The sequence below is a fragment of the Parasteatoda tepidariorum genome, chromosome 12, assembly GCF_982258835.1.
Source record: "Parasteatoda tepidariorum strain Cologne lab strain chromosome 12, Ptep-v5.0, whole genome shotgun sequence".
In the NCBI taxonomy this organism is placed as follows: Eukaryota; Metazoa; Arthropoda; class Arachnida; order Araneae; family Theridiidae; genus Parasteatoda; species Parasteatoda tepidariorum.
In genome coordinates, this window is record NC_141766.1 from 5,681,253 (window position 1) to 5,695,684 (window position 14,432).

The 14,432-nt window shown below is 31.1% G+C and overlaps 1 protein-coding gene across 1 annotated transcript in view; it reads right to left on the reverse strand.

Annotated features, from left to right (window-relative positions):
- Positions 1–14,432, reverse strand: part of LOC107453369 (uncharacterized) — a 51,524-nt gene that overhangs the window by 22,111 nt on the left and 14,981 nt on the right. Inside the window, exons 3-4 of the mRNA XM_016070182.4 lie at positions 11,133–11,284; positions 3,148–3,213 (exon numbers count right to left, since the gene is read on the reverse strand). Of these exons, the coding sequence (XP_015925668.2) occupies positions 3,148–3,213; positions 11,133–11,284 (218 nt within the window). The remainder of the gene's footprint in view (positions 1–3,147; positions 3,214–11,132; positions 11,285–14,432) is intronic.

A 14,432-nucleotide genomic window follows, 5' to 3' on the forward strand; every position in this document is an offset into this window, starting at 1 on the left:
GATGAGACGAAAAAAGATAAAAGAGTGACAGAAAAAGGCGCCAGAGTTTTATTCAAGTGATTTGGCAGGCGAGTTTTCTTTCAAAAGTTCAAACATTTGATTTGTTAAAAAGGACTTTTATCAAGAGAAAACTATGCAACACTCATTGGGGTAGATCACAAAAGAAAATTTTTCTTTGAAAAATAAAAAATAAACAATAAAAAATTAAAAAAAGAAAAAGAAACAGTCATACTGAAAATATATCTCCCAAAACGAGCCTAGAATTTCATTCTTTGACTCGAACATGTCAATTTAATTTTTTTTTAAAGGAAATGTATAAAATTTTAATTTCAAAACTAAAAAATGAATCATTTTTAATAAAAAGTAGCTGCTACAATATATATATACCCTTCTTTTCGTAACACATTAGAAAACTTTTCCTTCTTAACCCTTTGACTCAGAATTTTAATTAAACAAATTTTTCATATTTTATTTAATATTTTGTATTAATTTAGGTCAAAATAAGAAGGAAATATTATATTTAGCATATTAATAATTTATGGTCATAAAATATAGCATGAAACACCGGTGTCTTTTTCTGCGTTAAAGATAGAATCTTCCAGACACGGCTTACTTCCGAACATTAATTTTCAAATTAGCATTTATTTGCGGTTATTTAGAACCAAGAGAAACAGTAATTCATCATTGAGATTTCTTTATTTTGGAAAATCATTTGTTGATAAATTTTTGAATATGATTGGGGAAGAAAAAGAAAATATCGAACTAGTTTTTTTTTTTTTCATATTTTATTACAAATATATTTCGGATAATCTAATAGATTTTTTAGTAATTATAAGACTATTTTTTATAATTAAAAATTACCAAAATATATTTTTACTTGTAATTAAAGCGTCAGAAAGAAATATATAAATGGGACACCGGTGTCCCACCTCTGACAATGGGCTAAACCAACAAAACCTTTTTATTACTTTCATTTACAAAAAAAATGTTCCATATGACCTTCTAAAATATGTTTAAAAAAATCCTTATCGAAAATAAAAATTTAAAAACATACATACATTTATCATTTCATTTATTTTAAATATTGACTACCGGAAACACTTATTACTTTTCAAATAACAATTCAATTAAGAGAAAAAATTATAAAGAAACAGTTTTAAATCATGTTAGAGCAATTTACCAAATAGAGTTAATCACAAAATTTAGTAAGTAGCACTCCTGCCAAAATAGTTAACTCTCGAATGGGGCTGAGAAACTTAAAGTTATGAAAAAATAATTGTTCTAATAGAATATAGATAATGTAATTTTTAGTATTTATTTTAGAAATAGTGCCACACTGTACTTGGTTACGTTTTAAAGGTAACAGAGTATACTTACTTTTAAAAAGTTGCGGTATGTGTAACGAATGTGGTATGTGTAACGAACGCATTATACAGGATGTTCAATATTGACTACTCTTAATAAATACCTTTAGAATCCTTATGAAAAATAAAGAAAAATTGTTCCCGCCAGGAATGGTTGCAAAATAATATTTAAGCTAAAACACAACATCAAAATACAACGAATCATTGCTGAGGAAATCGAGATAAAAAAAACAAAAAAAAAAACTATCTGCTTAGCAAAGGAAGCTGAAAGGAATAGCTGTAGATTAGTAGAGATTAGTAAAAACACCTTCAAATTTTGTTCAACAATCAAAAAAATTTTAGCGTTTGATCTCGACTTCCTTAAAAGTTTTTGTGTTTTCCACTCTTAAATATTCATCTGTAACCCCTAATGTATGAGGTTTTCTTTAAAAAAATTCCTCTTTGATAAGGTTTGTGAATATATAAATTAAATGTCGTCAATTAGGATTCTACAACCTTAATAGGTTTTTGCGTGATAGTCACTTGTATTACAATTAAGTAGGTAACACTATAATTTATCAAACCACATATTTTTAAAAATAAGTGTACTGAATCAAATGTAACCAAGCGTGGCATGAGTATTGTTTTTATTATGTGTGGATTATCTAAAAAGTATTCATGTCACTTACTTCAAGTGAGGTGATCTCAAAAGCAAGTTTTCTGTGGCACATAAAAAGAAACAAAACCTTACTATCTAGATTTAAATCAAAGTATACAGCAATATTTCAGCTACTTCTCAGCATATGAACTACCGAAACTGTTAAAATCGTTGCACCGATAGATAATTTTTTGTAGTGTAGTATCTGTCTGCCGTATAGGAATGAAGTCATCATGTCACAGATAACACGTCCAAGAGAAAGCGATGCCTGAATAGTAATTTCTTCATATGCAAGAACAAATGGAGATTTCTAGGTGATGCAGAAGTCTCACTGGGAGGTGTTTGATCAACCACCTTATTGTTCCGATATTGTTCCCAGTGTCTTACGCGTGCCCTATCTCTTCTTGCGCGAGAAAAAATTTCAGTCGGGGTATCACTTGCCTATACGCGCGCTGTCAGTTGTGATATGTAGGCTGTATTCTCATGCAGAAGACTGAAACTGGAATATAAAAGTTATCCAACGGTACTATAGGTGTTACAATTTCAGTGTTTCTTTTATTGAGATGTTGATGCGTCTTTTGCAATAAATCTTTTCAAATAATTATATTTTGTTTCTTTTTATAGTAACTTTCTTGTAAAACTTTACTTTGCAAGTATCTCATACAAGTCTTGTTTAATCAACATACATTGCAAGGCATTTCAAAATTACAATTCCTCACTCCGTTATCACGGTTTCGGCAAATCATGCCTTTTCCCCAAGCAAGTATATTCCATCTTCTTATGGAAGTATACTGCCGTAGGTAAAAAGCAAGATTTGCGGAAACCATGGTACTAGGGATGGGAAACTGTCAAGGCTAATGACTTCCAGCAACCTTGCAACTCCTATTCTATTTGCACAGTTCATAACTATTGAGGAAACTTCTCTTTTTTCAAAATTGCTCTAATGAGATTAAAAGCTTTTCATAAACTGTTTTCTTTCTTTACTTAATTGGCTCGTTATTGAAGAGGTAATAATTTTTGTTGTGGGTTAATATTTAAAATAAAGGAAGTATACGAATTAAAAATAAAAAATTATTAGTTTAGTCTAGCTCTAATAATTATTTAAAAAAATAGCTTGAAGTAAAAATAAAAAAGAAGGATAATTACTTGGACATTTCCTTCTTCATCTAGAAGTATATTTTCTAGTTTTATATCTCTATGGCATATTCGATTCTAAAAATATAAATAACTAATTAATATTTTACATGGTTTAAAGACAAATAGATGAAATAAAGCATAAGTAGTAGATACCCTTATTTAATTCCATCCAGCTCTGAATTTTTGAAACAAAAGTGGCACAAAAAAACGTCTCTTTAACACAATATTACATTTAAATGTAGCAAAAGTGAAGGTAAGAAATGATCCATTCCAATAATATATTTTTTCGTTTAGAGATCAGAACACAAACTTATTTATTTCAGCTCCGTTTACAAATAATAGTATACGTGAAGAAAAATACAAAAGAAAAACACTTTAACTAATTGATATGAAATAAATAAATAGCAAAATTGACACTGCATTAAGTTTTTCAACAGTCAATGTATTTATTTATCATATAATAAGAAAAGTTCCTAAGTGGATTGATTGTAAGACACAGTTCGCTGTAAAACATAGCATCACTGTTTGCTATCAATGAGCGAGTAGGTAACTTTTTTATCAGGCTACAAAGGGAACGAACGATATCGTAGTATCTCGTTAAATTGCAGTCATCCCTTTAGTAAAGGATCGAAATTGTGGGGACGGTGGTTATCGAATCGGACGCCAATCCGATTCGATAACCAAGCGATATATGTGCTCGAAGAATCTGTGAAATCGAAAGTCCTGTGTTCGGTCTCTGATTAGTACGATAGGTACAAGGATCTGGAGAAAATTTCCTTTCCCTTCTGATTTGTATCTAAATTGAAGAAGTGGCTGCCATCTATCCGTTCCTTTCAGAGCTAAGACACCGAACTTAAGTAGTGCTTACTTTCACCCTTGCGGTATTCACTTATCAAAGACCCACCTTTTTAACTTAATTCGCAGTGACTGGAAGGCCTGGCTTAACGAATTAGAAACAGCAACAACAAAATTGTGATGGCATGCTTTCAGATCATTCTTAGGCATGTTTCTCAGATCACCACTAATGGCCCATTGTGCAGTTCTAATACAGTGCAATTAAAGTAACGTACATATAAAATTATAACAATAGTGAAGGAAAAAATTCCTCAATGCAGAACCTCGTTGAAGAGACAGAGCAAGTCAGTACTCTGAATTTTAAACTTATCCTTATAATTACTTAACCCACTTTGTTTTATGATCGTTATGCACAGTGCGCAAAAAAACGGATCACCCTGAATAACTTTTGATCTAATGATTGGATTTCCACGTTCTTCGACTCAATCTTAATGGTTTGAGAGGGTGATTTCAAATGTGCTTATTAATAAGTGCAGACGATATTTTAAGTTACGAATTCAGACACTAAGACGTACTTTTTTTGAATAAACATGCTATTTTTTTCAGCGGATTTTAGACTTCCAAAATTTAGGGGGTAGCCGAAATCTGAGGAGTATGGTCACAATAGTTTCATCAGGAGAGCAGTCTAAAGTTTGGACCCTTTGATGTTAATTTTCCTTTTTGCGTATTTCGCCATATCTGGAGAACTTTTTAAGTAAATTGAACAATTTGAGTTTTTCTTTTTTTCCTTCTTTTTTTTTCTTTTTCTTTGATGCACTGTACAGCGGTGGGAACCAGCGTGCTATAAGTAAGGAAACTACTGTAGTGACTACATTTTTTCGTAGTTGATAGTGTAACGCACTACTTTTTGAAAAATGTAATTTAATGAATAGTGCGTTACGAAAGAAAAGCTCACTAATAGCTAGATTCCTTGCAACTACTTTTAATGCTAGTTTAGTAACGAAACAAGGTTCAAATGCAAATTAAATATTGTTTCGAATCTAATTGTTATAAATCTTAGACCAGTCCATTAGTAAACTTAATGCATTTCTCTTAGTTTCTTTAAAGATAACTTAAGCTTTAAACGCTCAACGAAATCGCAATCATTTGATAATTTCTAGTATAAAAAATAAAAAATTAAAGGTTGAAAGAAAAATATATAGGAAATAGATTGAATCATAACCCTTATTCGAGGTGTGATTCCATGGCGAATTGGAATCACACTTCAAAATTTTAGAGCTATAAGTTACACCATCAAATTTTGTATTACAACCTCTTAAAATCTTAGCTTTGCACAACGCGATTTTTATTTAGGCGTAAGTAGTTTAGGAGAAAGTAAACTCATAATTGCGAAGAAAATTTAAAAAATGAATTAATTAAACTTAATTATTTTCTAATTATTGCATAAAAAATAATAATTTTGAATTTTTACAGCCTTTACTTTATTGCAAGATATTTCTATATGGTATTTTTTCATTTTTAGGTCATGAAAAAAAATCCTTTAGACTCGAACAAGGTATTTATAAACCATAAAACAGTCCTGCGAAAATCAAATATCTTTCCATTCTTATAACTTTTAATTGTAACTAAAAATTCCGTTCAAGTAGGGCAGGGATGGCGAACCTTTATGCACCAACGTGCCATTTTTTCAAAAAATTGCCGTCAAATTCAAAAAATTGCCGCATTTCAAAAATGTGCCGTCAAATAATTTTGACTTCGAGATTATTGGGAAAATAATAATACTAAATGCTATCAACTCAAAACTCTTTATTTACTATGAAAAAAAAAAGCATTTTGCAATGTGTCAGTTATCAGCGTAATTCAACTTAAAGTAACATCAGTGTGACTTCTGCTGTTGCAGATTAGATGACAAATAACTTATATTAGGTTGTAATGTTAGTTTAAGCAGAACTGCTAAATTTTTTTTACCGGTAATTTATTGTTAGCTTGGTTTTTATGGTCATAAATTGTTTTGTTGGCATTAATTGTTAATTTTTTTGTTAATAATTGTTTATTTATTTTGTTTGCATTTTGTTAATTTATTTTAATTGTTATCACGCTTCATAGTGAACTTTGTGATCGGTGGCGTGCCCGGAATAGTGTGTCGCGTGCCATTGGTTTGCCATCCCTGAACTAGGGTAAAACCAATTATATTGTTAAATAGACAATCTCTTTATAAAGAAAGGTATACATACCGAAAAATAAATTTTAAAGTAAATATTTTTTTAATTAAAACTAATTAAATTATTATTAAAATTAAAATTTTATTATTAAAATTAAGCTTATTAATTATTAATTTTAATTAAATAATTAATTATTAAATTTAATTAATTAATTAATTAATTGGATATTTAAAAATTTGAAATTAAACTTTAATGTGTTTCTGGGTTGTCTAATACAATAAGTTTCGTTTCAGGCGGATGATTGTTTTTGGATTGCATTAAGATGTAGTGAGTATGATATATATTTATTCAAAAATTGGTCATCTTGGATTTTAGGTTAAAGTTTCAATTTGTGGTGGGTTAAAGTTTCAATTGTTTCTGAAATTTTTTGTTTGATTAAACTTTTGATGCTATAGTATTATTAGACGGCACAATACCTTTCATAAAAGGTAGAAAATAAAGGAATCGCTTTATTTTATCAGGAGAAATAGCGCTTGATATATTTCATGATATTTTCCTCAAAACTTTAAGATAATAAAATGATGTAATTTGTAGTTTTGAGTAAGTTATTTTAAAAAACACATTTCTCAAGTTTTAGGTTTTTTTTAAATCTAATTTTATTACAGTTTTAAATGATGAAAACTGATTTGGATGACGCTAAATAATTATTTTAACGTTAATTAATAAAAACAGAAATACTTATCGAAAATCTAAAAACAGGCTACTGTGTACTATTTCCCTACCTATCAAAAACTGTTGCTTGTAGAATTATTTTGTCATAATTTTGTCAGAAAATCTTAAGATCTCAAATTCTGATTGAGTGGTGACCAAGTATTTCATATGTATCAAAGGATAGTGCCAAATAGAGTAAATATCCTTCATTAGTTTATTTGTGGAAATTAAATAAAGAGAATTCCTTCCCCGTCTCCACCCCTTCGACAATTGAAATCGGTTGGGAGAGGAAGGGGTCAAAATTTCGTGTTAAGTAGCAGAAGAACTTCTATAACAATTTCATAGATTGATGATTAATGTTAACTATGAAGTACCCCATTAGCTGATCAACAAAATCTCAGATATCTAAATTTTTTTTCTTGAATTATAAGCATTTTTTTAACGTTTGGCCCATAGATGCGACAGAAATTAATTGAAAGTTATAAGATTTTGCATTCTTCTAAGAGACGGGAGTTGATGACTTTTCCACACTTTTTCTAAAATATTTAGATGCTTCGACTTTTTTCAGCCCACCCAACTCAGCAACTCTGTTCCTTGCGAGAAAGAAATAAACGATGGCGAAGAAAAAAAAAGAGTCATTAACTTCTGAATGGCCTCTTACACGAGACTTGATACAGTTCCAAATGCTTAGCATTACAAATAGATGTAGATTATTGTGTCGAATATTTTAACTGAGTGAAAACACTTTCACTGGAACTTTTCCTGTTTACTTCTTAATTAACCTTTTAGACGAGCTGTTTTAGACTCTATCAAACTTCTAGTTGATACTGTAGTCTATATTTTTTTTTCAGACTAGACTCAATGCCACCAAAAGAAGTGTTTGATTAAATACAGGATCATTGAAAAACAATGCCAGGATTTTGTAACTTCATAGAAAAATAATTTTTAATCGTTCGGAATAACTTTGAAAAGTAGTTAAAGAATGGATATTCCCTCCTCTAATTAGAACTGTAGTGAAACAATCGCTTCAATCAGAAAAATTGAATCAAATCCCCAACTGAAACGATGCAAATTATTGTGTCGAAGAGTATTCTATATCTATATGTAGAATATTGATGTAGAATATTGTGTTGAATATTTAAACTGTGTAAAGACACTTTTCCTGTTTACTTCTTAATTAACCTTTTAAACTTGCTGCAACACAGATACAGAGCAACTTCAAGTTGATACTGTAGTTTTTATTTATACTCAATGTCACCAAGAGAGTGTTTGCTTAAATACATGGTCATTGACAGAAAACTCAAGGATTTTGTAACGTCATTAGATATTAACTTTTAAACGCTTAAAAATAGCTTTCAAGTGTTATTAGTTCTAACTCTTCTCATTAGAACTGAAATGAAACAATTGCTGCCGTCCAAAAAATCGATCAAAGCCCTAACTGAAACGATGTAGAATATTGGGCCAAAGAATATTAATTATATCGATATGTAGAATATTCTGTAGAATATTATCTCAGATATTTTATCTGCTTTAAAATGCTTTCCTTGGAACTTCTCTTGTTTACTCCTCAATTAACCTTTTTAACGAGCCGTTCTAAACTATATTATATTTCTAGTTGATACAGTAGTCTTGATTGCTTTTTGAAGTCAAACTCAATTTAACCAAAATAAGTGTTTGTTAAAATAGAAATTCATTGAAAGAAAATGCCAGGATTTCGTAACTTCATTAAAAATATTTTTAAAATTTCGGAAATAATTCTTATTTCGAAATTTTAAAATTTAGCGAAGAAACTAAGTTTTCCCTCTACTCATTAGAATTGCAGGGAAACAATTTTACTATTTTATAACCGAATATATATACCTATATACATATAACAGTTACATAAATATAACACATGCGTACATATAACCCATACATACTTACTCGGTGATTCAAAACTATCTGTCAAAAATGAAAAGACAAGTAGAGGGGAACAGAATAAGCAAATTTTGTATAGGAATGCAAATGTGAAATGCAACATAAAAGCGCCAGCACGTAAAGCACGTTCACAAGTAAGTGAAAAGACAAGTTAAACAATAATTTTTTAACTTTTTACTGACAGACAGTTTACAATTAAATAAGAAACAATTACAGTCTCGAATATCAGCAGCGCTACAAGATTCACAGCTGCAACGCATGGATCGGGACACATTAGCAAAAACGTTTGGTACGTCACGAACATTTCCAGCGGCAACAGGCGATTGGGTAGCAAGATCATTTTAATTTGTTACGGAACTTACTTTTTATTTGACACCAAATGAATAATTCCAAGCAAATCAAATCTGTTGAACGTGGCGGCCAAGGGACTGGACCTATCCCATGCTGGCCGTAGGCAGCACCTATGTGCTCTCTGATGTTCTTGGAACTAGTTGGGGCTCAATCTTGCTAGAAAAACATTCGTGTGTGAACAGAAAGAGGAACATCGACTAGAAATTTAGGTAAGACTTTTTGTAAGAAGATATTGTTTGTACAGCTAAGCGACTTGGTATAATGTACGGCTATACTAAGCTATTGAGTACGATTCCTTCCCAAACATTATATTTTATTTTATTTTATACCCGGTATTAAACAGTCGTCCCAATTCCGAGCTTAAGACTATTAATGAACTCCGTAGCCTTGCTATTTTAAACTTAGCCCAGAAGACAAGGTACGTCCTGGATTAAGCGTTGGGGCAAACTAGCCTTCGTGGAGGACTTTTTGAGGAAACTAACCCACATTTGCGTTTCATGGAGAGGAGAAAATCTTAAAAACCTTCCACAGTTAGCCCGACGGTCAGGAGATTCTAACCCGTGATCCGTCTACCACTGAGGATATTTTGCGTCAGCACTGCGGTCGTGATAGCCGGGAATAGAATTCGTGTCAAGCAGACAACTCTGAGATTCGAACCCGGGTTTAAATCATTGGGAGACGAATGTTCTATCTCCTGAGACACCACGGCTCTTTCCGAAACATTAGTGGAAAGATTTATTTGTGAGCGGATGTTCTTTTGCCATGTGGATTGTGAATAAGGATCAGATGCAGCCTGGTACTAGTTGATACGCGGAGGATAATCGTAATGCTTGGCAAATGGTACAGATGTATTCTGTGTGCAAGATAGTTACATGGCTCACAATTAACGCATGTCTCAAAAGAGTATCTTTTTATTGTGTCGCTGTAGGAATTCTGGATACCTTCAAAGACACCTGGAAGCACACAATAATAAACTCGTGCTCAACTCCAGATGAAGATTTCATAAGCAGCTCGTCGGGCTACCAAAGTAAGGGAGCCATCCCCTCTGTGAGAGATCGTAATTGTGATGGTACATCTTCGGTTCATCCTCAAGGAGGTTTCCCAGACCATCGCCAAAAGCCCATTGTGCACCTCTAGTGCCATGCAAATAAAGTACTACTACTATTATTTTGCTTTACAACCGTAATTGTAAAGTTGACCCAATTTTGGGTTTACGACTACCAGTGTTCAACGCAGTAGCCTTGTAATTTTGAACCTAATCCAGAAGACAAAGGAACTCCTGGATCAAGTATTGGGAGACATTCGCTTTCGTTGAGAACTTTTTGATGAAACCAACCCACATTTGCATTACATGTAGCGAAAACTTCCCGCGGTTAGCATGACGGCGAGAGGACACTAACCCATGATCCGTCTACCACTGAGGATATTTTGTATCAGCACTGTGATTGGTGCGAGCTGAGTGCGGAGTTCGTATCTACCAGCCATCGCTGGGATTCGAACGCGGATCACCTCATTGGAAGGCAAGCGCTCTATCCCCTGACACGGCCATACTACTATTATTACTCGAAAATACTTCAATCAATGGTAAAGATGGCAATAATCTTGTCATTTAGAACGTCAAATGAATCACTCCATTTTTGCATTACGCTCAACCTTGCCATGTCCTTGGGCAACTTTTATGTTCTAAGATGATCTCAGAGAGCTAAAAAAAACTTGTGAAATTTCTAAACGGAATTTTCTAAACTCTCCACTTTACATTGTCAATTTAATATTTAGAGGACAGAAATCCCTCGCAGTGATTCTCAAACAGAAATAAGTTCTATTAAATAATTAGAAAGATAAAGAAGGGAATTTTCGAATATTTTCTTTTTTTAGAAATTTTTCGACCAGCTTTTTAGCTCTTTGAGGATGCTGGTCAGTTTATTATATATTCTCTTTTGCTGGTGTTGCCAACTTTCTTTTGTGATCACATCTGTTCTGGTTATTATATTAGGTTGGATTGTGTGTAGTTGTATAGTATTTTAATCTGAAATGATTTAGTTTCAAAATAGAACTTACTTTATGACAATAATATATGGCTGATACAATTTGTCGGAATACTCTTCGGGTTTCTTCTTCAGGTAATTTTTCATGACATCTGAGATAATCATATAACTCACCGCCACTTGCATATTGCATAACAAGCACAATTTTCTGTCTAGTTTCAAACACTGAAAAAATAAAATAATATTCCGTTTGAAACACTTTAAAATATTGGAATTACTTAAATCATTATGTTATTCTTTTCCATCGTTTTTCTTTCAAATGTTCTTTTTAAATCATATTTTTAATTTTTGGAAATCTTTAAATGAATATCCAGAGAACGAAAAAAAATCAATAAAATGAGGAATGAATAATTTTAAAAAATCATAGATTTCGTTCATCGGCTTCAGTTACGCTTAAAAGTTACCACTTCGTAACAAAGGCTATTTTATTTTATTTTATTTTATTTTATTTATAACCAATGTCGAACAGGTGTCCCATTTCTGGGTTTACGGCTATCGAAGCACAATTACGCAGTCTTGTAGTTTTGATCCCAACCTAGAAGACAAGGAAACTCCTGGAGTTAGCATTGGAACAAACTAGCCAGCGTGTAATACTTTTTAGATAAAACTATCTCGCATTTACTTTTCATAGAAAGGAAATCCACGAAAATTTCCCATGGTTAGCCCAACAGCGAGAAGATTCTAACACATAATCCACCTAACACTGAGGATAGTTTAAGTCAGCACTGTGGTCAGTGCGAATGTAGAGTAGAATTCGTATAGATCAGCCATCACTGGGATTCGAACCTAAGTCACCTGCTGGGAGGCTAGTGCTGTACCCCTTGTGCGACTACATGACTCAAAAAACACTATTTGTACAAAATTTATTATTTCAAGTTAATGTCTTCCACTGGCTAAACAGCGTAGAATTTTTGACAATAAAAGGCAAATTTTTGAGCTAAATTCTCTTTTTTTTTATGCAATCAAAGTATAACCTGTTAATATCCAAAATTCAGTAGAATTTACTCAACATTTTAAAATTTTAAACAAATGTTGTTGTTAAGAATTGATAATTTTTAAGTGCTACCAAAAATCGATCAGCAAAATCTATAATTTCTTAAATTTGTTTTTTTACGAATTTTAAACATTTTCCGTCTAACTTTTAAAACTTTCGGTATATTAATATCAATTCAGAATTATGAGACTTAGTCAATTTCTAACTGATGGTCATTAACATTTTTCCGCATCACGAAAATATTGAAGATACTTCGACTTTTTTAGCCAAGCTAATTATTTAGGAACATCTGATTGAAGTTAGAAGAAAAATTATCATAAAAAATTCAATTTTTATAATTTTATTTATATATAATATAAAAAAGCTTGTTTATATTATTTCTTCATCTAAATTCTTTTTCTGAATTCATTATTCAGAAGGAAATTCTTTCTCATAATTAATAATTCACATCCTGCTATACTTTTTTAAAAAAATACCAACTAGAGTTTAACAAGTGATAGCTAGAGCGTTAAAAATTATTCAAGGTAGGTACACAATTATCGGAGAATATATGTGATTTGGTGGGCAAAAGTGTTTAAGTAATTTCCTGAATAAAAACAAGTTGTCCACGGTAATTTTTCTTACATGTGCTAACTATGGCGTACAGATTTTTTTATGTATGCTTTTGACTCTATGAACAATTTTCAAATTTATATCACAGCATAATTTATGGAAAAAAAAGTATAATTCATATTGTTTAGAGGTTATAACATTTTACAGTTTTCTAAAAGTGAATATATTTAAATAAAATTGATGTTAATATTTTGGAGGATTTAAAACAGGATTTAAATGGTATGTAAACAGGTTATGTAAACAGGTTTCGTTCTGAATAATGAATTAAGAAAAAGAAATTAGACAAAGAAAAATAGAAAAAGATTTTTAATACATCTACATAAGTGCAAATTTGAAAAAATATTGTTTGGAAGTGAGCTGTGCTTGGAAAACTTTACCTTTTAACGTAGAAAGCGGCAACGATGTCTTATGTTGTATTTCATAGCCATAAATTATTAAAATGCTAAATATAATACTTTTCGCTTATTTTGTCCTAAATTAATACAAAGTAATGAGGAAAAAAGTGTGTAAAGTATGTTCAAGTAATGTTAACTGTATTTGTTACGTATTTTGTCATATTTAGTGTCTTTTTTTTCTTCTTTTTTTTTTTTACAGCGAGTAGTAACTTTTCTATGTGCTCTGTTATTCAGATCAGATATTCAGGTATATTCAGGTTAGATGACAGTGTACTTTTAAATTGCAAATACATAGCGTGAATAAAAACAGTCGAATAACTTCTCAGTTTTAAAACTTAAAAAATAATTTATTATTAAACTGCATGACCGACTATATGAAGTGTGTGACCAAAACTAGATGAATATCGTGAACTATTTGACTGATTTCGTGAAAATCAGTCGTATAGTTCACGTATTATTAACTTATTTCATGATATTTATTTCACTACTATCAGAGTTACACTTAGTAAATTTATATAACACTAACAAATAACTATTTCATGTTATTCTCAGAAAAAAATCAGTTGCCTCTAAATTTAGAGATAAATTAACTTGAAAAGGAACTTTATCATTGTTTATTGATTGATAAAAGATATCAACTGAAACAATGCACTTAAGATATCTATTTTACTTTAGAATGAACAGGGAAAACAGTTTTGAGATAAAATTATTTCTTAAATTCATTTATTGTCGGTTTTCTAATTTGTGTCATGATATTTAAGTGAACAATTACACTGCCCTGAAAAAAATATTAAGTGCAGACTTAATTTTTGTCTTTCAGTGAAGTAAAATAGCCGAATATCGTCCCCGCTTTCTACGATCCCCTCCTTTTGTTGGGGAAACCGCCTCCTTTAATCATAATTTTTCGATAGTTTTATGGCCATATATTTGATCTGGAAGGGTTGAAAGGAATATTAGTTTAAAAAATAAAATGTAATATAATATAGAAGGGGATGATTCTAATATCATGGGACAAACTTGAAGGGGAGGTAGGAAGGATTAAGAACTGCTTAGAGCCCATGGTCGGAAATGTCCTCATACGCTGATAGGAATGCTTCCTTATTTTATAGATAAGGAATTGTTACGTCTGACTTTGTTATTTATCTAAGTTATCTTTCTTTTAATGTTTTCTTATAATTATAGTAAAAAATTGTATTTATTCAGTATTAGCTGTTTTATCGTACTTTAATGGTTTTGTGACTAATTGCCAAATTATTAAATTGAGATAAAGCAAATATTTCTGAGCCTATTTGAATACAATATTTGACAATAA